Source organism: Elgaria multicarinata, chromosome 4 (genome assembly GCF_023053635.1).
Source record: "Elgaria multicarinata webbii isolate HBS135686 ecotype San Diego chromosome 4, rElgMul1.1.pri, whole genome shotgun sequence".
In the NCBI taxonomy this organism is placed as follows: Eukaryota; Metazoa; Chordata; class Lepidosauria; order Squamata; family Anguidae; genus Elgaria; species Elgaria multicarinata.
In genome coordinates, this window is record NC_086174.1 from 107,814,234 (window position 1) to 107,840,512 (window position 26,279).

Here is a 26,279-nt window from a genome sequence, read left to right on the forward strand (position 1 = left end):
TACATTTTACATACTTACTGCGTCAATATACCTTTGCTGCTCAAGTAACTGTGAAATGTTTCTTGGCAAATTGAATGAAATGACATTGAAGTTCATTCAAAAAGAAATAAAAAGGTACAGCTTTGCAAAATACTGACAAAATCCAGCACACAGAAGCGGCTTCTAATGCAACTCGACCTTTATTTTGTTTCTTTGAACTACTGTGCACATCAACATAAAGAAAATTAGAGATGTTTATTGTTACAAAATCATTCAAGGCTTGTCTTGAACAAGGTTTTTTTTTTTTGTTGTTCTATTGCAGTGAAGAGTACTTCAGCATTCTAAATTTGAATCCCACAAATTTATCCAGGGAATATAGTTAAATAAGTTTTTGTCTTCTTTTTAGAGAAGCATGGGGCTCATCAGTAGAAAACAGCAACTTCATTGTAAAAGAGAAAATGATTGCTTAATGAAATTTGGGATTCTAATATTGTGGTATTTTGCAATTGTGAAATATATGAAGCTCTGATTTATGCCAAGCAATAGATTATTTGCAAGTGAGATTTACCGTATTTCTTCGATTCTCAGACGCACTTTTTTCCCCATATAAACATCTCTAAAAACGGGGTGTATCTTAGAATCGCGGGTGCGTTTATTATTTCTTAGAATCAAAGCTTTTTTTCTGTTGGTGGTACTGAAATTAGTGTGCGTCTTACAATCGATGGCGTCTTAGAATCGAAGAAATACAGTATTTATGTATTTATTATATTTATATACTGCCCCATAGCTGAAGCTCTCTGGGCGGTTTACAAAAGTTAAAAACAGTGAACATTAAAAAGTATACAAAATTTAAAACCATCAAGGAAACCATAAAAACAACAGCATAAAAACAATTTAAAAACAACAGTTCTGGGGTCTGTTAAATCAGTTTCCCAGCAACATTATAGCATTCCAGTTTTAGATTATTATTGTTGGGGGGCAAATTGGAACCTTTTCTGAGAAAGTAAGTCCAGCCCAATTTTATACTATGTGAAATTGGTGATCCCTCCCCCCGCCCGCGGCCTGGCCGTTGCCAAAGAATGAACAGAAGTGTCCTCCACTTACACAGGTTTAGACCTTAGAATCCAAACCATCTTGATTGGAGAACATTTAGTGTTTTAAATAAAAATTTTGGGAGCTTTGCTATATGAATAAGATATGAAGCTGTATTACGGCTGGCTACTTTACCACTATAAGAATTGTAGTCTAATCTTTTTTAAAGTGCCTTTTGGCCTATGACAGTACAATAAATCTATCTGCTAGACTACTGTGTTTCTTTAAAATTAGTTTAATCCTTTTATTTTTGAATTATTGACTAGTTTAGCTGCCATCTTTAATTGTTTTCATGTGTTTAACTATGTGTTGTGTTTTTTAAATCTTGCAGTCCAAGGCCAACAAAGTTTACAGAACGCCCAAGACCTGGTGTCCAAATGATCTGCTCTTCTTTTAGTGCTGGTAAAGTGTTTCTCCCCCACAACCCCACCTCTCAGTATTAGTGGCATTGTTGAATAATGCAAACTGGTATTCATAACTGAACTGAAAGATGTTCAGCACAATTTGCCTATGGCATTGTTCTAACTGGGTGTTCAAGGCAACTGAATGATATATATTGGATTTGTTGATGGCTGTCTTGTAAGTAGAATGCACTGAAAAGATTGTGGTTTCACATTATGTGGCAGCATTCTTAACTGGTGCATACCTATAACTGTTGCTGATGGAAGTTGAATTGCTAAAATATACCAAGTCTTGTGGTGGCATCTAAAAATGGTCCCTAGAAATTACCTTGATTCCTTATTTATTTATTTTTATTTATACCCCCTTTTTCTCAAAAATGGAACTTTTGGCGGCTTGCAAAAAAATTAAAATAGATTAAAACAAAACATTCAAATCAATGTTTGAATGTTTAGCCTGGAGAAGAGAAGGTTGAGGGAGACATGATAGCACTCTTCAAATACTTGAAAGGTTGTCACAGAGAGGAAGGCCAAGATCTCTTCTCGATCCTCCCAGAGTGCAGGACACGGAATAACAGGCTCAAGTTACAGGAAGCCAGACTCCGGCTGGATATCAGGAAACACTTCCTGACTGTTAGAGCAGTACGACAATAGAACCAATTACCTATGAAGGTAGTGGGCTTTCCCACACTAGAGGCATTCAAGAAGCAGCTGGACAACCTTCTGTCAGGGATGCTTTAAGGTGGATTCCTGCATTGATCATTGGTTTGGACTCGCTGGCCTTATAGGCCCCTTCCAACTCTACTAAGATTCTATGTTATTTTATTTGCACCAAGCCAACGGCCATTGCAATTTACAATAGTGTGACAAAACATTAAAATAAAACAACAACAACAATTACAGAAGAACAGCACCCAAAGCACAGACCAATATACAGGCAAAGGCTTTCTTAAATAAAACAGTCTTTGCCTGCTGTTGGAAGGATAGCAGAGAGGGAATGAACCTAGCCTCCCTTGGGAGGGAGTTCCACAGCCTGGAACTCTCCTCTGATAGTGGAGGTCTTGAAAGAAGGGTTTATTCGTGAGATTTTAAAGACTGGGCAGGCTTGTATGGAGAAGGCGATCTTTCAGGTCGCCTGCTCCTAGGTTGTATAGAGCTTTATAGGTCACAAAGAGCACTTTGAATTCTGCCCGGAAACAGACCAGTAGGCAGTGAAGCTGTATGCTTCTTATAACCATCCCTGGTCAACAGTCTGGTTGCAGCATTCTACATCAGCTGAAGTTTCTGAACAGTTTTCAAAGAAGTAAAAACTCCGCCTGGGATGTAAATAAGGGATGTGTGACCAAACGTCTCTAGGAACGGGTGCAGCTGGCATGTTAGCCTCAGCTGTGCAAATACATCACTGATTACTGCTGATACCTGGGCATCCAGGTTCAGGGCTGAGTCCAACTGCAAGCCTAAGTCTACAGGGGAGTATAACTCCATCCAGCACAGGTTGAATCCCTTTTCCCTGATCTGCCTTTTGTCTGACTATGAGACCTGTGTCTTGTTTGAGTTAAGCTTCCATTTGTTTGCCCTCATCCAATCCACTACCAACATCAGGCACCGATTTAGAACCAAAACAGCTTCCTTGGATTGGGTGTTATCAGCATATTGGTGACATGGAACCCAAAAACTCCAGACAATCTCTCCCGTTGTTTCACATATATATTAAATAGTATGGAGGTTCAAGTTGGAACACTGAGGGACACAAAAGGCCAAGGGTCATAGCATTGAATAGGAATCCTCCAGCACCACCTTCTGAGATTGTCCCTCCAAGAAGGACTGGAGCCACCATATAACAGTGCCTCCCAATCCTATCTCAGACAGACACCCTAGAAGGATTAAAATGGTCAATGGTATTGAAAGTGGCCAAAAGGTCCAGCAGAACTAACAGGGGCACACTCCCCTTGTCCACTTCCTGGCGTAGAGTATCCACCAAGGCAACCAAAGAAGTCTCTGTCCCAAAACAAGGTCTGGAGCTAGATTGAAATGGATCTAGATAATGGATCAGTTAAAAACTTAAGATACTGACATTGTTTTAATGCACAAAGTAAAAAGAAATTCCTGGTGCTGAGAAGCCACCATATGCCCCAGCACCTTGGCCAAGAATGGAATACAGTCTGGCTGGAAATTGCCCAGTATGGTGGGGTTGAGGGAGGGTTTTATTTTAACAAAGGTCTTACCACCACCTCCTCCAAGACAGAATCACACCTTGCTCTAAAGAGGCATTCACCTTTACTCTCACTCACCGACTCAGCCAGTCCTCCCCCAGTTGCTTTTATAAGTCAGGAAAGGCAAGAGTGCAGCACTCAAGTGGTAGGCCTCACTTCTTCAAGGGTCCTGTCCATATCCTCAGGCTGTTTGAAAAGTAGGTAATGCAGATTTAAAGAGCTGTTAAGTGAGTATTACTGTATCATATTTTAGTTATGGTATGTCTGTCACAAACAGTAGATTGGAGCAGATGTTGGAAAGTTAGATATAAGCTAAATGGAATAGAACTGTGATGACGTTTCCTTTATTCTTGATTTTCTTTAGGTGGAATGTTTCTCGCCACCGGAAGCACAGATCACATCATTAGGGTTTATTTCTTTGGATCAGGTCAGCCAGAGAAGATATCAGAGTTGGAGTTTCATACTGTAAATACCTCCTCAAAATTGCTTAGCTATTTCTTTGAAATGCATTAGCATCTTGTCATGTTGTTAATTTTTTTCTTATTTACACAGGACAAAGTGGACAGCATTCAGTTTTCTAACACTAGTAATAGGTAAGCAGTTAACCATTTGGTATAACTTCAGTTAACCCTCACACTGTTTATGAAAGACATATAGACTTGCTTCACATATAACAGTAACAGATTGGTTTAAAAACTAATGGGTTGTCATGCATGAGTGGTAGAGATCACCAGTGGTAGAGAGTGCTGAGCATGATGTCCAAACCCAGACCTCTGGGTTGGGATAAACCCAGTGGTAAACACATGGCTTGCTGTTGGGTTAACTGTTGGGTTGTTTAGCAGACTTCATGTCTTAAAAAACTTACTTGAATTATCAGTATTTTTTATGGTGAGTTTCAGCAGAGTACTCATCCTACTTTTACCTAATTAAAGTGTTACAGGAGTATGCTTTGAAGAAGTTTTTTGCCGACTGTGTGTTGTGCAGCACAATTCTTTGCATGTTTCCTCAGAAGTAAGCCCCGTTGTGTTCAGTGGGGTTTAATCCCAAGTAAGTGTTCATAGGATTACAGCCTCTTCTACAGTACTGTGCAAAAGTCTTAGGCCACCCAAGAAAATAATGTTTATTATCTGGGTGTACAGTGCTTGTTTGCTCAGAAAAATGCTATATGGCATTAGAATAAGTGCAAATAAAAATTAATACAATTAAAAAGTACACCTGATTCAACTTAATGAGGTATTGATTAGCTGAACCAAGTGTGCTGGTGATGGAATTTAATCAATACATTACATGGAATGGCTGGGGTGCCTTGAGAGGTTTGGAAATGGCTAAGCTAACACAGTTTGACAGAAATAAAGTTATACTTTTGCATCAACAAGGCAATTCTCAGCAAGCAATAGCTCGTCTAACCAGATTTTTAAGATGTGTTCAAGCTGTCATAAAGAAATTTGAAGAAACAGGGCAAGTTGAAGACAGAAAATGCAGTGGAAGACCCCAAAAGCTGTCCGCATCTGATGAACAGTACAGAAAGAAATCCAGTGAAGTGCTTGCTCAACATCTGCCAGGGTCATGTGGCACCCAAGTACATGCTTCGACCATGAGAATTAGTCTTATAAGAAATGTTTTTATAGAGTGTGTTGCAGCTAAGAAATCATTCTTGAGAAAAGGCAGGCAACAAGCAGAAGAGATTGCAGAACGCAAAAGACCATAAAACATGGAGGGACAACCTGTGGCAGAATGTCTCAAGGAGCGATGAGTCCAAATCTGAAATTTTTGGTTCACAAAGACGCCAATATGTCAGAAGAAGAGTTAGCGAAAAGTACACTGATGCCTGTATGCAGCCTTCTGTGAAACATGTGGCAGCTCTTTCATGGTCTGGGACCAGATCCCAATGGTGTTGGGGATCTGGTCGAAATCATCATGCTCTACCTTCAGGAAAATGACTGATTGGAAAAAAACCCTCTATCTTTCAGCATGATAACAGCCCCAAACACTCAGCAGACATGATTAAGACCTGCTTACAGTGGAAGTCTGGAGATGGAACTCTCACAGTATTAGATTGGCCATCTCAGAGCCCCGACCTCAACATAATTGAAGCAGTGTGGGATCACTTGGACAGGGAAAAGAACCCAAAGTAGCCTAAGTCAAAAGAAGAGTTATGGCAAATCCTGCAAGAAGCTTGGAAGATTTTACCACAGGGCTACTTGAAAAAATTACACTGCAGTCTATCAAAGCAAATTTACTTGAAACTACTTGAAAAAAATAACACAACAGTCTACCAAAGCGAAGGGAGGCCACACAAAATACTGACTTGTTTTAAAAACACAAGAGATTTTTGTTATTTTTCATTGTATTAATCTTTGTGTTGACTTCAATGTTATATAGTGTTTTTCCCCGAACAAATACACATTTACTACTCAGATAAATGGCGTCAGTTTTGCAGAGTGACCTAAGACCTTTGCACTGCACTGTATATTACATTAATTATTGGATATGATCAGTATTTTATTTTATTTTATTAAAATAATTTAGCCTGAAAACTTAATTCAGAGGCTTCTGAAAATCCTATGCCCTGCTGGACTGCTACCAACAGGGAGGGAGAAGCAATTGAGCCAAATTCATCTCCCTTTCCCCTTCGAAATAAAAAACACCCAGGTAGATGGGCCTCTCAGCCCCTTTAGCTTACTACCGGTGAGAACAAGAGACAAAGAGACCATAGGATTCTACTCTCCCCCTCCTTCCCTGCTCACCGGAATGCGCCCTTTTCAAACTCTCTAAGGTTGACTGAGGTTGCTGTTGCAACCTTGGAAACAGCTGTCGCAGTTCTTTCCTTGGTGGCTGCGAAAGGTTGTAGCACTGTCTACAGGCTCAGTGGAGGAGGGAATTCAAAGTAGCCTATGGTCCCTAGGACACTCTCCAAGGACCGTAGGGCAGTCACAATCCTAAATTATCTTCACATTGGCAAGTAATGACAGCAACAACAAACCTGGGTTGAGCAACCCACAGTCAACCTACAATTAGTTGTTAGGTTAACTGTGGGTAGTTTAATCCATGATTAACCCATAGTGTCCGAGTTCAGGCGTCACAAAGTGACCTCCAGTCAGCGGAATCGGAGGTTGCATATTCAAAATGGCAGCAACACATGCTGTGGCAAATCTTGGGTTAATTAATCCGCAATTTGCCAGTTGTGTGCAAATGGGGCCTGTGCATTCTTAAAATCACTTCTGAGTCAGAAAGGAGTGGCAATTTGAGATTATGACCAGTCTAGTAAGTAAGCAGTCACTAGTCCAAACTGCTGTTAGCTGCTTTATTATGTTTTTTTTTTCCTTAATGGATCTTAATATCCCTATAAGAACTGTATAAGTATTGGGTGGAATTTTTTCATGTACAGTGTTGAATCATACCGTGCTGAAGTTGTATGTATAGAATAATATATATTATCTGCTTGTGATATTTAACAAAATTAATATATATATATACTGTTTCTCAACCTTAGAACTTGAAGTGGCTTACAGCAAAGTGTTAAAATTCATGTAATAAATAAACATGGTAACAATAACCTAAATAAATAAAGCCAATAAAATTAAGCAACAATAAAAACAAAACAGCAGTAAAAAAACAGTACCCTAAAAGCAGCAGCAAAATACCATAAAAACAGAGGAAACCGCACACTTGAAATACATTAGATTCAGCAAGAAACACTTAAAAAGTCGCAAGACTCTATTGAAGGCTTGAATAAATAGCCGTGATTTTAACTCGTGCCTAAAGGCCATTAAGGAAGACAATGAGCATATGGACAGGGAAGACAACAAAGGGCCTTGTGGCACTTTAAAGGACCAGTAATTTATTATGGCATAAGCTTTTGAGGACACAGCTCACTTCATCAGATGCATGATGAAGTGGACTGTGACCGTGAAAGCTTATGCCACAATAAATGATTTATTTCTGAACATTTCTATATCACTTCTGATTTAAAAAAGAAGTCCCCGAATAGTTCGCAAAGTAAAATCATGATAAAATACACTACACCATTGATCTAGTTAGCATAAGCAACTGCTAGCACAGCGCCAATAGCATATGTTGGCACAACAGGTTTTTCCGGAAAACCAGTCATGCTAGCATATGCTGTAGGCATTGCACTAGAGGTTGCTTACACTAGCACTAACTACATCAGTGCCATAGGTGGAACAGTGGCGTTGTATACTGCAATAAAAACCATCAGTTAAAACAGTAATAAGACAATAAAATATTGCATTAAAATAATTGTGTATCTGGCAGTGCTAGTGGTCAGGAAAACTCCCATGCAAACCTACTTTTAGATATTCTAAGAACATTTTGCCACAAGATTGTTGTTTTTGCTGACTAACAGACCAACATGATTATCCCTCTGGAAATTGAACATGAGAGGGTGTTCCCCAACCAGTGTTCCTCAACCAATGTGCCACAACCATGAAGGCTTTGTCTTTTATTGTCTGATTTCCAAAATTGGATTCACCCTAAGCAAAAGTTTCATTGAAACTTCAATAACTGAGCAGGTTGATATTAGAGTAGGCCGTCCCAGAGCCCTATAGGTCAGTGCCAATACTTTGACTGTCAATGCTTTGAACTGTACTCAGAAACAAATTGGAAGTCAGTGAACTTGTTGAAAAGATATCCCTATTGCTGACACCATTGCTGTGTTCTGAACCAGTTGCAGCCCCATTGTAAAGCTAGACCCACTACGAAAACCTCTTCGATATTGTCACATGCTACTAAATACCAAGTTCTCTCTCTCTCGCTAAATAACCATAACATTTTCAGAAATTATTCCTTCTTAACTAAAGAATTTTTTTTCTGTCCTTCATGTGATAGTTGGAGGACACTTGGGGAGAGAGAGAATGGAAGGGGGGACAAGGGTAAATCCCACACTTGAAAACTTTAGGATAACTTTGCTAAGGGGTCAATGTGATCACCTTCTCCATCCTGACCTGTCAGCTATCAAAAGCTGTCAAACTACTGTATATGCAGCTGCTCCATCTTGTCAATTACTTTGTATGGTTCTTTGCTTGCAAAAGATGATGAAAAGTATCTCTCTGCCCCCCGCTTTGTTAGGTTTGTGAGTGGAAGCCGTGATGGGACTGCACGTATATGGATGTTCAAGAGAAGGGAATGGAAGAGCATTTTGTTGGATATGGCTACACGTCCTGCAGGGTAAGCCATTTTTATGTTTGCTGATACATAATTTAAAATATTCCACTCATTGGTGTTTTAGGTATAATTTTGTGAGGAAGTACCATAAGTCAGTGGCAGAACCAATGAACAGACAGTCTTCTGTTCATTATCTGGTATCTCCAATTAGAAAGGTTGGGTACCAGATGATCGAAAAGACCTCTGCTGGAGAGCTACTGTTGGTCATGGTAGACAGTATAGGGCTAAATGGGAAATAGTCTGGCCTGCTTTAAGTCAGCTTCTTATATGCTGGACCAGTTACCAACTTTTAACGTTGTTATAAAGCAGCTGCTCAGGCTGTTTGTCTTGAAATTACTTTAATGACTCTTGAGACTGGGTTTGCACGATCGTGGGGGTAAAAGAAGTCGTTGTGGTTTCTTCCCTTGCTCCAGCACCCGTTGTTTACAAAATTATTTGCACTGCAGCACAGGTTGGTGGGTTGTCTGAACTGAACCTGGTTTGTGGCAGGGCTGGCTTCGAAACCACCCTGCAACCCTCGATGTGCAGTAGAGGTTTCTTTTACCCCCATGATCATGTGAACCTGACTTTAGAGTACTTCCTGCACAGAGAACAGAAGAACACTGCTGCTAAAAACACTGGTCCATAATATTACGAGTCTTTTTAAATTATAATAGAAGCATCAGTTTATTTTTAATCCTGCTTTTTTTGTTGAGCATATTTAGGATTAATGCAACCTGCTTACCATGGCTAAGAAAGAAGGGAAGTGGAATGTAGGATTGTACACTGCCTCTCTTCTTCTGTGTGGAACAGATTATGCATTTCTGCGGTCTACACCTCATCTCTTAACCATGATAAAACATTGCTGTACTGTCTTTTTATGAATGAAGTAAATAATTAAGAAATGGTACAGAAATAGAGAGCATACAAAAGTTGCTAGAATGAAACTGTTTTAGTCATAGTAAGATGACAATCTGTTGATATGGGGGTCTTCCATCATCCATTGGCAGCTGTGCTAGGAGAAAATACCACTGAGTACTCATTTCTCTATTGCAGGCTTTCTCAAAGGCCTTTTCTCCCCTTCACATACTCTTACTAATATTGAGAAGTGGGAGGACATTCTACTTGATTTAGAAAATTTTGTTTTAAATTGCCACGTGCAAAGCAAGGTGAAAAAGTCTTTATATTCTGGGAGTGTCTAGCTATTAAGATATATTGGAGATAGATCTTTGGGGAAAATAAAGGAAGTGGCTAGGTATAAGATTCTGTATAACCCTGAAAAGGCTGTTTGAAGGCAGATGTGAGTGGAGGATATGGAATCCACAGCTAAGATGTGTATTGCTTCTGTTTGGAAGTCAGTAAAGACCCATGCTAGAACTGCTTAAATAAATTTAGCATAAAAGATAAAAATAGAACATCACTGGGTGACTTTGTTGGATATTATTCATATATCATTGGAATACAAGATTTCCATCCCATATATTTTCTTCCTTGTAAAAATATTTTGCTTTTTGGCCATTTTACATTTTGATAATAAAAATAGTTCTAGAATATATTGATAGACGTTACTTCTGTTATCTGATCCCTGTAAGAAATGTTTTTCTGACAGCTTTTTAAGGTTGCTGTTCCAATGTCTTTAGGAGGGTGTCCCAGGGACCATAAGATATTGTGAAGCTCCTTTTCCGCTGTCTGAGAGTGAGATCCTTGGGCATAGGAAGAGATCCGTCTCCAGAGCCCTACTCATTGTGGTGACAGAAACCTCCACATCAGTGCTCTCAGGAGTAGGCGCTGAAAAGGGGATGTTGAGAGCAGAGAGAGGGGAGGCTAAAGGGAACAGGCTGCTACACCACCACCTTTTGCCTTGGCCAGCATGAGTCAGGAGAACTTCGGAAGTGGTGGGTTTTTCCTACCAAGGAACTCCCATAGTATCAACTCTGCCTGTTGAGCAAATAATCTTAGGATTTAAATACACTTCTGAAGCTTTTTTGTAGCTGTTGAATAATGTCCTTATCTTCTGATTTGTGTTCATTAATTATAGTCAAACCCTACAAGGGGTAGAAGACAAAATAACAAAACTGAAAGTTACTATGGTGGCGTGGGACCGTCATGACAACTCTGTTATTACTGCAGTTAATAACATGACTTTGAAAGTTTGGAACTCTTTCACTGGCCAACTTATTCATGTCCTTATGGTAAGGAAAATGTACTAACAATCCTTTTTTCATAGTTCTACTGGTAGAAATCATTGGCATGTCTTCCTATAGTACCCATTATCTTCAGTTACCAAAAAGATGATTTTTTCAACTATGTACCTAATATGGAATTTTGCTCCAAATAGTTAATACATTGAAAATAGATTCTTTACAGCAGAAGTATATGAGTGAATCTTTTTGTTTTGTGGGGCGTGTATGGAAATATTAGGAATTGCATACCTTCTAGAAAAACACTAGACTTTTTTGTTTTTGTTTTTTATATGAACACAAACATACTCTGCACATTTTTATAGATTTGTATGCAGTGGAACCAGGACCTACGTATAATTAAAAAATATATTACTTACATATTTAATTATTTTTAAAAAATATTTCTTGGCCACCTTTCAGTGCAGAAGCCCTCCAAAGGTGGTGTACAACAATAAAGGAAAAGGAAAGGAACCTCTCGTGCAAGCACTGAGTCATTACTGACTCTTGGAGGGACGCCAGCTTTCGCTGACGTTTTCTTGGCAGGCCTTATAGCGGGGTGGTTTGCCGTTGCCTTCCCTGGCCATTATTACCTTTCCCCCAGCTAACTGGGTACTCATTTTACCGACCTTGGAATGATGGAAGGCTGAGTCGACCCGAGCCGGCTGCCTGAAACCAGCTTCCGCTGGGATTGAACTCAGGCCGTGGGGAGAGTTTCAGCTGCAGAAACTGCTGCTTTACCGCTCTGTGCCACACGAGGCTCATAACAACAATAAAACACATAATAAAAACATTATGGTTTTAATATATTACATATCATGTTATATAGCAGGATTAACTTCAATTTATCTTTCAGATTGAGGATCTAAAGAAAATTCTCTGCCATATACACCCATCCTATGTACATAGCTGGAACTTTGCTATTTGATTTTACAGTAACAATTCTTACATCCAAAGAAACAAATCACTTATTAAACTGAACATTATCTGGTTTGTTTGGAACTTGGGACTGAAACAGCAAAAATATGTGGATGAAGCCCAGTTTTTTCCCATACTGCTTTATCCCTTTTTTGGTTACTGGCCCTAATAATTTACTATTTTAAAGTATTTATATGTTGCCTTTCTGCCTACCAAGGTCCTCAAAGTGATATAAAATAAAATTAGAACATGCTTTAAACGAATAGGCCAAAGAATTTTAAAAGTCAAACAATACACATTTTTATTGCTTGTCTAAAAAACAATAGGGATGGAGCCAGCTTGACCTCCCTCGGGAGGGATTTTCACAGTTGAAGTGCTGCTGCAGAAAAGGTAATATTGCCCATGTTCAACTGAACTAATTGTTTTCCGTTTCTTACTTCAAAAAAATATTTCAGGGTCATGAGGATGAAGTATTTGTACTTGAGAGTCACCCTTTTGATCCTAGAGTTCTCTTCTCTGCTGGCCACGATGGAAATGTCATAGTATGGGATCTGGCCAAGGGTGTAAAAATCCGATCGTACTTCAACATGGTAAATATTTCAGTTATTTGTATTAGAAATCTAGTTTTTACCTAGTCAAGTTAGTCTTGAGACCAAAAACACGGTAATACTTTTTTTGGCTTAGTCTGTACATCATTGTATCCAGTCTAGAGATCCTGTTTATCATCTGGATAATTTAATTATACTTATATGACCCAATAACCAAATTCTCTGATCGCTGTACAGGAAATTTAAATATAAAACAGTAGACCATAAAACAGCATATAATAAAACCAGTAGCAAAGGATAAAATCACAAAAACTAGAATCAAAATGCTAAAATCTGAAAGCTACTAAAGATAGTTCTTCAAATATCTGGGAGAATATGTATGTATGTATGTATGTATGTATTAAAATATTTGTATCTCGCCCTATATCATTGGGATTTCAGGGAGGCGTACAGATAAGATCAATTCAAAACAGTATAAAACAGTAAATAATGTACACATTATTTACTGATCCAAGACACCGAGGCCACCTGTGAATAGTGACAATAATGGATCCAAGAGCCACCTACAAACTAGGGACCCAGTCCTTCAGAGCAGGATTGCACAGCCTGTGGGCTGCATGCAGCCATCACTACTGTACCCCACCAAATACATAGGGTTTCTTTTCCTGCTAGTTTTCCTGGAGTTGCTGCCTGCTTCTGCGCTGCTCTAGGAAGCTAGGGCCAGAATGTCTTCATGGATACTCCAGATGTTTTGGACTTCAACTCCCAGAACCCCTTGCAAGCATAGGCAGTGGTCAAGTATGAAGTCCAAAACATCTATAAAACTACTTTCTGCCTACCCCTGTTTTAGAATACGCTCTAGCAACTGCTGTGAGAGGGCTATACGACCCTCTAATCTATTGCTGCTACTGAGGGTAAAGTGAAACGAGTGCACTGTGGTTTTTTTGTTTCTGTTTTTAAGTGTAAAATGAAATTAATGTTATGGGTAGAGGGGCATTGAACAAAAGCTGGGAGTTGGTGGAGCATGGTGTTTAAACAAAATTAATGAAATCTATTATATTAAAAGAAAAGAAATTAATAAGATTAAATTAAATCAATTTCCTTAATTACTTTAATGAAGTTACATTACTTTTTATGAAATAACTTTGGAAACCCAGTGGCATGTTGGAGGGGATGTTTGGAAAGCAATGGGAAATTGCTGCCAAGGTCTCAAACAAGGAAAGTAATATGGAATGATTGTATGTGTGTGTTTGTGTGCGCGTGTGCATACATGTACATATGTGGCTCCTACCAACACCAGATAACTGCTCTCAGGGCCAGAAAGGTTGTGCACCTTCTGTTTTAGAGGGAATGTGATTTAATCAGGCATGTAGACTACCACAAACAATTTCTCTGTTTTGTCTGGATTGAGTCTTGGTTTGTTGGCCCTCATCTAATCACTAGTTGAGAACATCAACTCCTCACCACCCGAATTAGATAAAAAGGAGAAGTAGTGTCATCCACTTATTGGCGATACCTCAGCCAACATCCCCGGATAACCTCTCCCAATGATTTTCATGTAGATGTTGAAAAGCATGGAGGATGAGCCCTGAGTAACTCTGTAGGACAGCTGCCGAGGGACAGAGCAATAATCTCCTAGCACTACTTCCTCGAATTGGCCATCCCACATACCAACCTGATTGAATGTTTAGAAGAATACCATGGTCGATAGTATCAAAAGCCACTGTACTAACAGGATTGCACTCCCGCCTGTCTCTCTTCTGGCACAGGCCATCCCACAGGATGATCAAGGCAGTTTCTGCCCCAAAGCCAGATCTGTAGCAGGATTGAAATGGATCTAGAAAATCAATTTCCTCCAAAAGTTGATCAGAGACCAATTACCCTATTTCTTCGATTCTAAGACACACTTTCCCCCCCATATAAACATCTCTAAAAATGGGGTGCATCTTAGAATCGCGGGTGTGTCTTAGGTTTTTTTTTCTGTTGGTGTTACTGAAATTGGTGTGCGTCTTACAATCGATGGCATTATGTGTAAAATGTATGTACAAGAATGAAGATTTGGTCAGTTTTGGTAACATTGTAAACTTTTAGAATTAGACTCTATTTTTTTTATTGGAAACCCCAGTATACATGGGAATATGTTGAAATGAGTTGACCAGAGTAACAAATAAGCCCGCAAAAATGTTCACTAGCTCACCTGCGTACATACATTAGTATGTGTTGTAGATCAGTAGTTTAAAGAAAAAACACACACTTCAGTAGCCTGGTTCAGATGATCTGCTTAATAAACCGACATATGAATAAATGCTTGCCTGTACGCTTAGTTTCCTTCCCTTCGTAAAGTCTCTAATCAACCATAGTTAGTTGATTTCTTGAAATTGAAAACTTGGTTAATTACATAATTCCTGATTTAACTGCTGCTCATGCAAAGGGAGGAACAAAGAGGTTGTACGCACAGGCAAAAGACTTGTTTGTATCTCAGCTTCTTAAGGCAAGATATGATCATCTGAACACAGCCACTGTCTGTTTGCCTGGAACAATTCTTATTTGCCATAGTTGTAAGTCTGTATTATGAAGGAATCAGAACTGCTTCCTTCCTATGTTTTATAACAGTTGTGTATAAATGAATTGTATATAATTGTTGTTTTGAATATGGCACTAAAGAGGCTCTGCTGATACCAAGGCTCTTCATTTTTAAATGCTGTGGTGAAATAAACTTTAAAAGAACATTTGGGATTTATTGAAATGTTATAATCAAATTCTTTTTGTCTAGCTAGACTATCTTTGGATAGTATGATACTATCTACTAATTCAGAGCAAATGGGTTCTTGTAAACTGGTAAATCAAGCAGAGGTTAAACTTTGTAGTACTCATGGTTATTCGCCGTCTTAGGCTCCTTTTAAAAAAAACACCCTTAGATTTTTCTTTTATTATCTCTTGCTGAAGGTAGTGCTATATAAAAGTAACAGAAAAAGGTGAACCAGAGAAAAACAAACATGTTCTTTTATCATAGAGTGCTTCTGTTTGGAGGTGTGGGAGAGACCATAATTTTGCTGTAAATGGAGTAATTAAACAATACAACTTGTGGGAAACCTATTCTTAATTTTTAAATTCATATTTTAATGCTATTTAGTAACTTTGGCACATTCCTTAGTATCCTCACTGTTACGTTTTACAACCTTAAGGTTGTAAACAATCCCTTTTAGATTGCATTTGGGAGGAAATCCCATCGAACCCACAACATACTTTCAAGTCAACATGTATAAAATAATAATAATAATAATAATAATAATAATGATGATGATGATGATGATGATGATGTATGCCGCCTTTTGCCCAATACTGGGCCTCAAGGTGGCATTACAATACATTTTAAACCTAGGAAAAGAAATGTACAATTATTATTATTATTTTTTTACAATACTAAAACATTAAACGTTTAAAATACACGACAGTTTTACAAGTCCTTAACATAGATGGAGGACCAGATTATTCTCCAAAGGCCTGCTGGAACAAACAAGTTTTTGCCTGCTTCCGAAAGCACATCAAGGAGGGAGCCAATCTAGCTTCCCAGGGAAGAGAGTTCCAAAGCACTGGCGCAGCCACTGAGAAGGCTCTGCTCCATGTTCCCACCAAGCGTGCCTGTGAAGATGGTGGGACTGAAAGAAGGGCTTCTCCAGAAGATGGGCAGGCTTATAAGGGAGAATATGGTTTTTCAGATAACCTGGACCCGAGCCATATAAGATTATAAATGTTGTCTTAACCCTAAGCAAAACCTACAGATCTAGGTTTCAGATGACTTTTTCAAGTAAACTGATTCCATTTAATAAATCTCTTTGAGTCTTACATTACTGTATGTATAAGGAAGAAAAAATATGTTTTAGTCGGGTTTTTTTCATGAGTACCACATGAAACTTAAGATGAATAGAAGTATGCCTGTCATGAAATCTGCTTCAGGATACAAAACACAAAGTATCTGCTTAGCTTTGAACAGTTCTGCCTGGCTTGTTTTTAATTTTATTTTAAAGTCTCTGTGGGTTCTATTGAAAGGTCCCCTAACTGAATTCTGTAATGTCCCTTCTTCCCAGTTTGACAGTATACCCATTTCTTCCTCATATAACCATATTAATATATTGTCAATAGAATAGTTTAAGCCTCCACATATCTCTCATATACCTCTGTGTTTTTAAACTATAGTTTCTCAAAGAACTGTAGAATTATTGAAATAGTATGCAGCCACTCTGCTCAAAGGGAGGAATAAAGTGGCTGTGTGCCACATGGAGCTCATTCATATCTTGGGTTATTAATCATTGGAACATGGTCTGTGTGTTTAATATACTTCATTTTTCTATTTTGAATAATCAAAGTGGCTTGTAATTAGGAGAAAAAACCTTTCAACTGAAATAATAAAATATTAAGACAATACAATCAAATAAAAGCAGTAAAATCACTCAATTAAAAGCTTTGGGAAATAAAAGGGCTTAACCTGAGGCTTAAAAGGACCCCCAATATTAGTGCCTCACAAACCTGTCTGAAGAGTGTTCTATAAATGCACTTCCACTGAAAAGCCCCCCCCCCCCGGACTACACCTGCCAGTTAGTTTAGAGACAATACCGAACTAGATGAAAAATGAATGTGCAATTATGCACGGTGTGGAGAAAGTGGATAGGGAGAAAACCTCTCTTATAATACTAGAATCTGGAGGCACCCAATGAACCTGCATGGTGAGAGATTAGGACATACAAAAAGAAGTACTTTTTCACACACTGTACACATTTAAACAATGAAGTCCCTACCACAAGATGTAATGGTAGCCACGAACGTGGACAAGGGGTTAGACAAATTCATGGAGGATAAGGCTATCTTTGGCTTCTAATCATGATGGCTATGGATTATCTCCAGTATTGGAATCAGAATGCCGAGAAACATGGGCAGGAAAGTGCTATTACACTCCTGCTTTTTGGCTTCCCGTGGGCATCTGGTTTGCCACTGTGGGAACAGAATGTTGGACTACATAGACCTTTCGTCTGATCAAGCCCAACTCCTCTTCTGGTCTTAATGGTCTGACCAGATATAAGGTAGCTTCTAATATTTCTAACTTTTTATAGTGCGGGGCACCCAGAGCGAGGAACTGCAAAGTGCTTCTTAAATATCAGTCATATCCGCATGGGAGAAAGTGGCCCTTTAGGATGGCAACAGCTACTTTTGTTCATATATCTTCTGTTCACATATAAAGCAGAGTGCATGTGGGTGGGGGGAGCTTACCTCTCTATAATTCAGCTTTGATACTGGGATTTTGAACCTGGAGGAAAGTTTGGTGAGGAGGGCAGGAAGGTTCAGGAAATTAAACTCTCATCCCACCCTCAATTTATGCATGGATGGGGTTGAAGGTTATTCAACATGGCTATTGCCATCACATTTAATTTACTCCTTAAGATTTGGTCTAGATTTGCACACAAGATCCAACCACCTTTGGTTTCGATAGCAAAGTCTAAAATCATGCCACATATTATACTTTTTATGCTTTCCTGCTAGTTGATTCTTTTTTGTAACTTTTTCCCCTCTGTGGAAACATAGAGATTGTTGCTTGCTACTGCAATGTAATGTGTAACATGGCCTAGATGCTGCGACACCATATCTTCCTAACTATCTGTAATTTTTTACAGAAACAACTTGTTATTGATTTAACACCAGAGTGCCAGGATTAGGTCCAGGGAAGGCAAACAACACAAACAAAGCATCTTTATATAAGTTCTGTATACTGCAGCAAAGCCAAATAATTCAGTTCCTGCCGTTTCTTTTACGGAAGGTAGTGAGAGATCAAAACACTTGAGGGGTTATTGAGGTTTCTAAAGTTATATAGTTAAAGGCAACAAGTTATATGGCTGTGAATGTACCTGAAGTGATTCCCAAGCAGGGTTTTTTTTGGAGCAACTTTAACTTCTGGCCTGTCATATTGCACAAGATGCTGCATGAGGCTCTGTGGTGGAAAGTTTTCCCCTTCCCCCAAGTTCTGGTACACAAGTACAAGTCCATTTACTGCTTTTGTATACCAGTCTCATATGTTTCCTATATGGAGCCTGTTTATTTGTTTGTTTATTTTACTAGGTAAATTCACTAGGTATGGAGCCTTAAATATAATTATCTTTTTCTGGGCATTGAAGTAGATTGTAGTATATATCTATAAAGCGTATTTATGTGTAGTCAGCATCTGCCATTTTTCAAGAATTGTGGCTTTTCATTTCAGAATAAGAGTTTTCAAAAGAGAGCTTGTCTTGATACAAAGTTTAAATAGCTGGCTTTAACAAATGTTGCTTATCCTTTTCAACAATTTCATTATTCTTCTAGGGCAGAATAGTAACTAGATAGTCTTATCCAAATGCTTATCCATGCCACCCGGAAATAAGTTTCATTAGAAATAAATGGAGTTTACTCTCAAGTAATGTATTTATTAGTGTGACTTTTTGTTTGCTAATCCAGAAGCATATCTAATTTTGTTGCAAAAGTTTAATTCAGATACAGTGTAAGATTTTGAAGAGCATGAAGTTGTAACAATTGCTAGATCTGTTAAGTTGTATAAACTAGTATTTTATCTTCTCAGTCAGGGATAGGACTATTTATCACTCTCTGTTTCCATGTATTTTAACAGTCAGTGAGTTGGATTATTTGTGGAAGGAATCCCCCCGCCCACCCCGCTCCTTTGTTTGCATTTCTGCTTCATAGCCTTGTTATAGTTAGGAAGAAGGATTTTTTGCTCAAGTGCTACTGAAATTGTTTTGCAGATGGGAATATTGGTAGTGTACTTAGAGTATGAAGTTCAGAGTGGTGATTGGTCACCTGTGCTTGATTGACAGGTTACAGGGAAAAACAAAAACCCATTTGTTCTGGATTAATGGAACTGGAAAACAGAAAATGAGTATCAGGTAAAATTCTTTTAAAAATATTTGCAGTTCTTTAGATGAGTTGCAAGCAGTCAGTTGAACTGAATTAATAGCTAATTCAGCCATCCATGTAACTTATCTAAGTGTAGTGGGAAAGCTGGGCCAGTGCAAAGTGTACAGAATTTAATCTTTCAGAAAGACCAAGAACAATTAGTAACTGGAATCTTTGTATAATTTTGAGCGAGGCATCAGAAGAGACTGCAGGGAACTGTTTTGCTGATACGTGGTGGAAATTTTTTCCCTTACAGCTTTTTATTTTGACAGTAAATTTAATAGCCTGAGCCTCAACATGTTTACTCAGAAGGAAGTCCAGTGAGACTTGTTTCTTAGCAATATGTCTTTAGTATTACAGCTTAACACGTCGATTGGACCTACAGTGGATACAAACATACATTCTTCCATAACATTAACAATAAAAACTTAAAAATAAATATATTTGAATAAACTTACGCCTTTTCTTAAAATTCCAAGACATAGGAAATGTAACAGTAATTAATTAATGGCTTGCCTGACTTTGCTTACTAATGACCTGGAAAAAAAATGTCATCTTGAATGTAGTTTCCATCTAACAGACTACTTCTTTTTTTTAAAGGTTTCTCGTGGTCATCTGTTCGAAAATAATATGTCAGTTTTCAAGTAGTCTGTTAATTTGTGTGCTGTTGTATTTCAGATTGAAGGACAAGGACATGGGGCAGTGTTTGACTGCAAATGCTCTCCTGATGGCCAACATTTCGCATGTACAGACTCTCATGGTCATCTTCTGATCTTTGGCTTTGGCTCAAGTAGCAAATATGACAAGGTATTGAACAGAAAAAGTCTAAATTAGTTTTTGAACAAAAGCTACAATTTAAACAATGTACTATCTTTAAACAACTAATCACATGGCCTTACAACATTACTGAAACTAGAATGTAAAAGTAGTGGTACTTGGATATACCCTTCAATCTTACTTTTTTCTAATTGCACCTTAAGGGCACAAGTGTAGCTCATTGCTGCTTTATGATTCTTCTGAAATTGTCACTTACAATATTTAAGGGTAAATACTAAGAGAACATAGCTGTTAAAATAAAATATGCTCTCTAATTTATGATAGAAATAATGAATTAATGCAGTTACTCCTACTCTTAATCTAAGCTTCCTGATACTATTTTGCTTGGATATGCTGATTCAGTTTTAATCATGATTTTAGAAGTACATGGCAGTTCTCTGTTCATGTTACCTTCAGTGCTTCAGATATGGGTTGTTCTTTTCTCTGTGAAGCTGCTTCAACTTCCTCTCCAAGGGAATCTTTGGGGGGATTCTTGCTCATTCCCTAGCCATCCAGTTTCACGAAATGCTACAGGAGCTTAAAAAAATAATAATCAGTTGAAGCTCCCTTTGGCAGTAGGGTGTTTGAGAGTGTGGTGGAGCTCTGAGTTCAGGCAACACTCCTTACCTTGGCATTTGGAGGCATTGCTTTCTTATGCTGCAGTATCTGGACCACTCAATGGCCACAAGAAGGGAGATGAGAAAAAAAAATACCTGTGAATTCTATTTGTTCACCAGAGAATGTTCCTGGCACCTGGCCTGTTTTTTTCTATAGTCTTCCTTATTTTTTGGAATGGCTGCCTTGGGATCCTACTTGCTAGGGTCCTTTCTTTCTGGCATGTTTTAGGGATAAGATTTGGGACAAGTTATTGCCGTAGCTGACTCTTGCAGGGAGGTGACTCAGTGTGCTCACTCCATAACAGAACCTTTTTTTTTTTAAGAAATCACTTCCTGGTAGATGGAGACAGTTGCCAAGTGTCTGGATCATTGTCTGATGAACAAGTAGAAAGAAAATTCATTGGCTAGCAAACCTTCTATTCTTCTATTTGCTGTCGAAGGCATCCATTGGGGTTCTGTGTCCTCAGAAAACAGGAATTATGTGTTGCCTAGGTTCCTTTATTATCCTCTCTTGTTGTTTCCTACTCAGTTCTGTTTCCTGCATTTGCTCTATGCAGATGTGTTCGGTACCTTTCTTTTCTTCTGCTTTGTTCAAACCTTTCTGTTTTTCTTTTCCCCAAAACTTCTTACCAGTTTCCCTTTTTTGTATTCTCTCCTGAAAAAAACAAAACTGTTTTGTTCTCCTTCTCTACACTGTCGGGTAGACCAATACTTTTCCAAGAAGCTTGCTGATAAGAGAAATAAAACCCACCAGCTACAGTGTCTTCCATAGTCTCAAGGAAAATTCCTACCATATATGATCCTTCTTTGAGTTCAAACAAAGCAGTAGAGCACCCTAGCTGGTCTACATCAGAGGCTGTTAATTCTGGTTGTTGCTGCTCCGCTTGGCTTAGCTGAGATATCGTCCCTATTGGATAGTTTAGAATTAGGCTCAGGACTTTCTAAAGAAATCACCATTTCTTGTCCCTGCCAAAACTTTCAGGGCATTGATAAAGTGTAATCATATTAAAAGAGAGAGACAGATCTAAACACTTTCTAAACTGATTGATCCTTAGCAGTAAGAGGGGAAAGGCTCTAGACTTAATCATAGTGGTAAATGCTCTCTGGTATCTCAAGTGTTTCACTGTGACTTTCCCAAAGGGAAAACATTTCTCAAATCCAATATTCTTCCCACTTAAATTTCAGAATAGAGCCATGTCCCAGAGAGCACCTTAGCAACCAAGAGATTTTCTAATTAAGACCCCCACTCCCCTTTCAGATCGTGAGGAAGAAGAGTGGTCTAAAGGATCTAACTTGGGTGAATTTCAAATTTTTAGACTGTTTAATGACATTGATATTTGAAATCTTAGTTGTCCAAAGTCATTCATCTTTAAGTTTGCATCCTCCCACTCAGGACCCAGTGCTTACCATATGTCGTGGAGTGTCTGTTTCCCCTGAAATGAAATCTCAGAAAGGTGTGCATTTCCAATTGCCCTATGTGTTGCACCATTAAATAGTGTTTGTTTTTTTTATGATTGTTAAAAAAAAAGCTATAATGTTCTACAATTTAGAGCAGGGGTATCCAACCTGTTTCCCTCCCAGTGTTTTGCACCATAACTCTCATAATCTCAGACCATTGGCCATACTGGCTTTGGCTTATAGTAGTAGAAAGATACATGAGAAATACTTGGATTTAGCCCTAAAATATTTGCCACGAGGCTGCTGCAGCCACTCTCAGAGCTGCTTCTGCTTCTTCAGTTTTTGCTTGAGTCTCCGTATTGTGGTTGGAAGACCAACTTCAAGAACCCAACCTAGACCAAGATAGGCCCACAAGATACTTCAAATGTTAAAGCCTCTCCATCACCCAAGGGATCCTGATAGCTGATTCTGCTGGAAACCAGGGCACACAAGGAGAGCCATTCCATCTGTCCTGTTTCCAGTAGAATTAGGCTTCTGTCAGCCAGCCAAACATCTGTTCAGCCCAATTTTGCATTGTGATGACTCTCCTTGTGAGTTCTATGGTAGCAGAAACAGTGGTACAGGGACAATTGAGGAGGACAGGACACTTGATGTAAGCTGCACTGTCAGCCTCCAAGAATTACCCACCCATGCCTATATTAATCTTACCTGCATTTTTCCTGTTACAAGCTGTATCATGAAGCAGAACTGTGGAGGTAACAATAGGGGAGAGAATAGTAAAAGAATCGAGGGCACATGAATCCTGCCGCCTTGGTGGTAGGAGGACACATTGGATACCTCTGCATGTCAAACAAAATGGAACCTTCACACTGATTGCCAGTGTTCCATTCTAATGTGAATACTAGACTCCACATGAAAAAAGATCTCCCCATTCTTTTCTTGCAGTAGAGGGATTATTTGTATATTGTTGAAGAATGCAGAGATTTGTACAGTCTCTGCACATGTCACTGCACATACTGGGCTTAGGGCTTAGTCCTTGATGTGTATATTTAGGATTGCAGCCTTAGAATCTATTTTGTAAAATATCAGTATAGTTGGTGTATTACTTTATATCTGTTAAGCTCTGAGTAGTGCAACATCTGGATCTGAGGGACATCCCCACTCACCCAATTCTTCAAAAATTATTTAAGAATAACCGTAGTAAACTGTTTAATCTAGCTTTAATTTTAAAACAAGAAAGAAAGACCCTGAGCACAGTAGAGAACATCTTTATTTATTTAAAGTAATTTTTAGGATGTCTTTTAAGGGTAAAACCCTCTCAAGGCGGAGTACAAAATTTAAAAAAATCAGAAGTGTCCTTCTGGAAGAAGAAACTTCAGTTTTACCCAACTGTATTTTTGTGAAACAGCTTTTGACTACCAGTCTATGATGCTTTCTATGAAATGTAGTTTTGTCTATAATTTTAAAATTAATCTTATTTTACAGATAGCAGATCAGATGTTCTTTCACAGTGATTATCGGCCTCTCATCCGTGATGCAAACAACTTTGTCTTGGATGAGCAAACACAACAGGCACCACACCTTATGCCTCCACCGTTTTTGGTTGATGTTGATGGTAATCCTCATCCATCAAGATATCAGCGATTAGTTCCAGGACGTGAGAACTGTAGAGAGGAGCAACTTATTCCTCAGATGGGGGTAACTTCTTCAGGTATCTACAAGTTCATTGTTTTCTTTGATCATGCATTATTTAACATTATTTAACAATTATCTTTTGAAGAGAACCTTCTTAGCACCTTTCCCAAACTACGGTTTTCAGGGGTGGGTTGTGGAAAAGGAGGGCCATGATAGTTAAACTAGAATAGAACCAATATACTCTCACTGCCTTCTTCAGTTCCTCAACCTCAACATCTCGGCATGTCTTTCAGATAGCTCAGCTTGGTTGCTTCATCGTCGTTTGAAACTTAATATGGCAAAGACTGAATTGCTTGTTTTTCCTCCTAAACCTTCTCCTCATCTCTCATTCTCTCTTACTGTCAATGTTACACTTACTCCAGTCAAGGAAGCTCGTAGTCTTGGCTTTATATTTGATTCCTCGCTCTCCTTTATTCCTCATATTGAGGCAGTAGCTAAATCCTGTCATTTTTTCCTGTATAATATTGCCAGGATTCGATCACTTTTGTCTGTCTCTTCTGCCAAGACTCTTGTTCATGCATTGGTTATTTCTCGGTTGGACTACTGCAACCTTCTTCTCACTGGCCTTCCTTCTTCTCACATCAGTCCGTTGGTTTCTGTTCACCACTCTGCTGCTAAGATCATCTTCTTGGCTCGCTGCTCTGACCATGTAACTCCACTTCTGAAATCTCTTCATTGGTTTCCAATTCACTTCAGAATCCAATATAAACTTCTCCTGTTGACCTACAAAGCTTTTCACTGTCTAGCTCCTTCCTGTCTCTCCTCTCTCATGTCACACTATTGCCCCGCTCGTGCTCTTCGCTCCTCTGATGCCATGTTTCTCGCCTGCCCAAGGGTCTCTACTTCCCTTGCTCGGCTTCGTCCATTTTCTTCTGCTGCCCCTTATGCCTAAAACGCTCTTCCAGAACATTTGAGAACTACAAGTTCAACTGCAGCTTTTAAAGCTCAGCTAAAAACTTTTCTTTTTCCTAAAGCTTTTAAATCTTGATTTTGTTCTGACTTTATACTGTTAGTTTTACCCTACCCAGTGCCTGTTTACCCTACCCTGTGCCTGTTTGCATTCTCTTCCCCTCCTTATTGTTCTATTATGATTTTATTAGAATGTAAGCCTATGCGGCAGGGTCTTGCTATTTACTGTTTTACTCTGTACAGCACCATGTACATTGATGGTGCTTTATAAATAAATAAATAATAATAATAATAATAATAATAATAATAATAATAACAACAACAACAACAACAACCTGTCTTTTTGATGCAAGATAAAGGCGTGGTGCCACCAGTATATCCTACACGCTTGTGGCTCCATCAATCCAGCTAATTGAAAGACCAATGAGTAACCTGTGACCTAACTTATGCTGTTTTCCAGGATCCTGTGTGTTCTCCTATTGATCACTAATTAAGTGGCAATTTCACAAACATAATTGCCAACAAATTTTATACAAGAGAAAATATGTCTAATAAAATTCATTTGATAAACATATCCTTATTCATTGCTAATGTTTTCAAAATGTGTTCACGTGCAATGATAAATGTGCAAATAAGTGATTGTTTCATGCAGTCCATAACTCATTAAGGAATGCACATTTATACGTTTTGGACCTAGAAATACGCAATTATGTATTTTGGATCAGGTAAACTAAATTCAATTTCTACTTTTCATAGGACTAAACCAGGTTTTGAGTCAACAAGTTAGCCCTTTGGACAGCATGATACAAAGACTTCAGCAAGAGCAAGATCAGAGGCGGTCTGGAGAAGCTGCAACTAGCAATGCTAACAGAATTGGCAGGGGTAAATGAAAAAAAAAACTTCGTTTATTTAAGCAGCTGAATAATCAGAATCTGATTGAAGTGAAGTAAATATACTGCATGTATTGAAAGAGGGCATAATAAAAACAATAAACCATGACATGAAACATTTTCTAACAGTAATCAGGAATTTCGCTAGTTACAGCAGCTAACAGTAAAGGTTAAGAGAGTTACATAGTGACACCTATTTTTTAATGACAAATTAATTATTTGCATATAATGGATCCATTGATGTGGTTTGCTGGTAACGACAGCCCATCAGTTTAAAAACCAATGGGCAGATGTGCACAAGTGGGGATGAGCTGCCTGCAGTGCATCTGCAACCGTAGTAGTATATTACCAACTGCATGAATCCAGATTGCCAGCAACCTAACTATGTCAACAGCCCAGAGGGCTTCGATGATGGGGCGTATAGAAATGTAATAAATAATGATGGTGATGATCAACATGGCCTTAAAATGCTGTGTGAGATTTATCTCCAGAGTGGTATGGAAGTTATATCTTCACGCAATCATATTGGC

General features: G+C 38.6%; 1 protein-coding gene across 3 annotated transcripts in view; it reads left to right on the forward strand.

Moving 5' to 3' along the window:
- Positions 1-26,279, forward strand: part of PHIP (pleckstrin homology domain interacting protein) — a 110,663-nt gene that overhangs the window by 38,326 nt on the left and 46,058 nt on the right. For all 3 annotated transcript variants that reach the window (XM_063124925.1, XM_063124926.1, XM_063124927.1), the window contains exons 10-18: positions 1,403-1,473; positions 4,047-4,147; positions 4,235-4,275; positions 8,771-8,869; positions 10,884-11,037; positions 12,399-12,533; positions 20,103-20,231; positions 23,741-23,966; positions 25,616-25,741. In XM_063124925.1, coding sequence (XP_062980995.1) covers positions 1,403-1,473; positions 4,047-4,147; positions 4,235-4,275; positions 8,771-8,869; positions 10,884-11,037; positions 12,399-12,533; positions 20,103-20,231; positions 23,741-23,966; positions 25,616-25,741 — 1,082 coding nt within the window. The remainder of the gene's footprint in view (positions 1-1,402; positions 1,474-4,046; positions 4,148-4,234; positions 4,276-8,770; positions 8,870-10,883; positions 11,038-12,398; positions 12,534-20,102; positions 20,232-23,740; positions 23,967-25,615; positions 25,742-26,279) is intronic.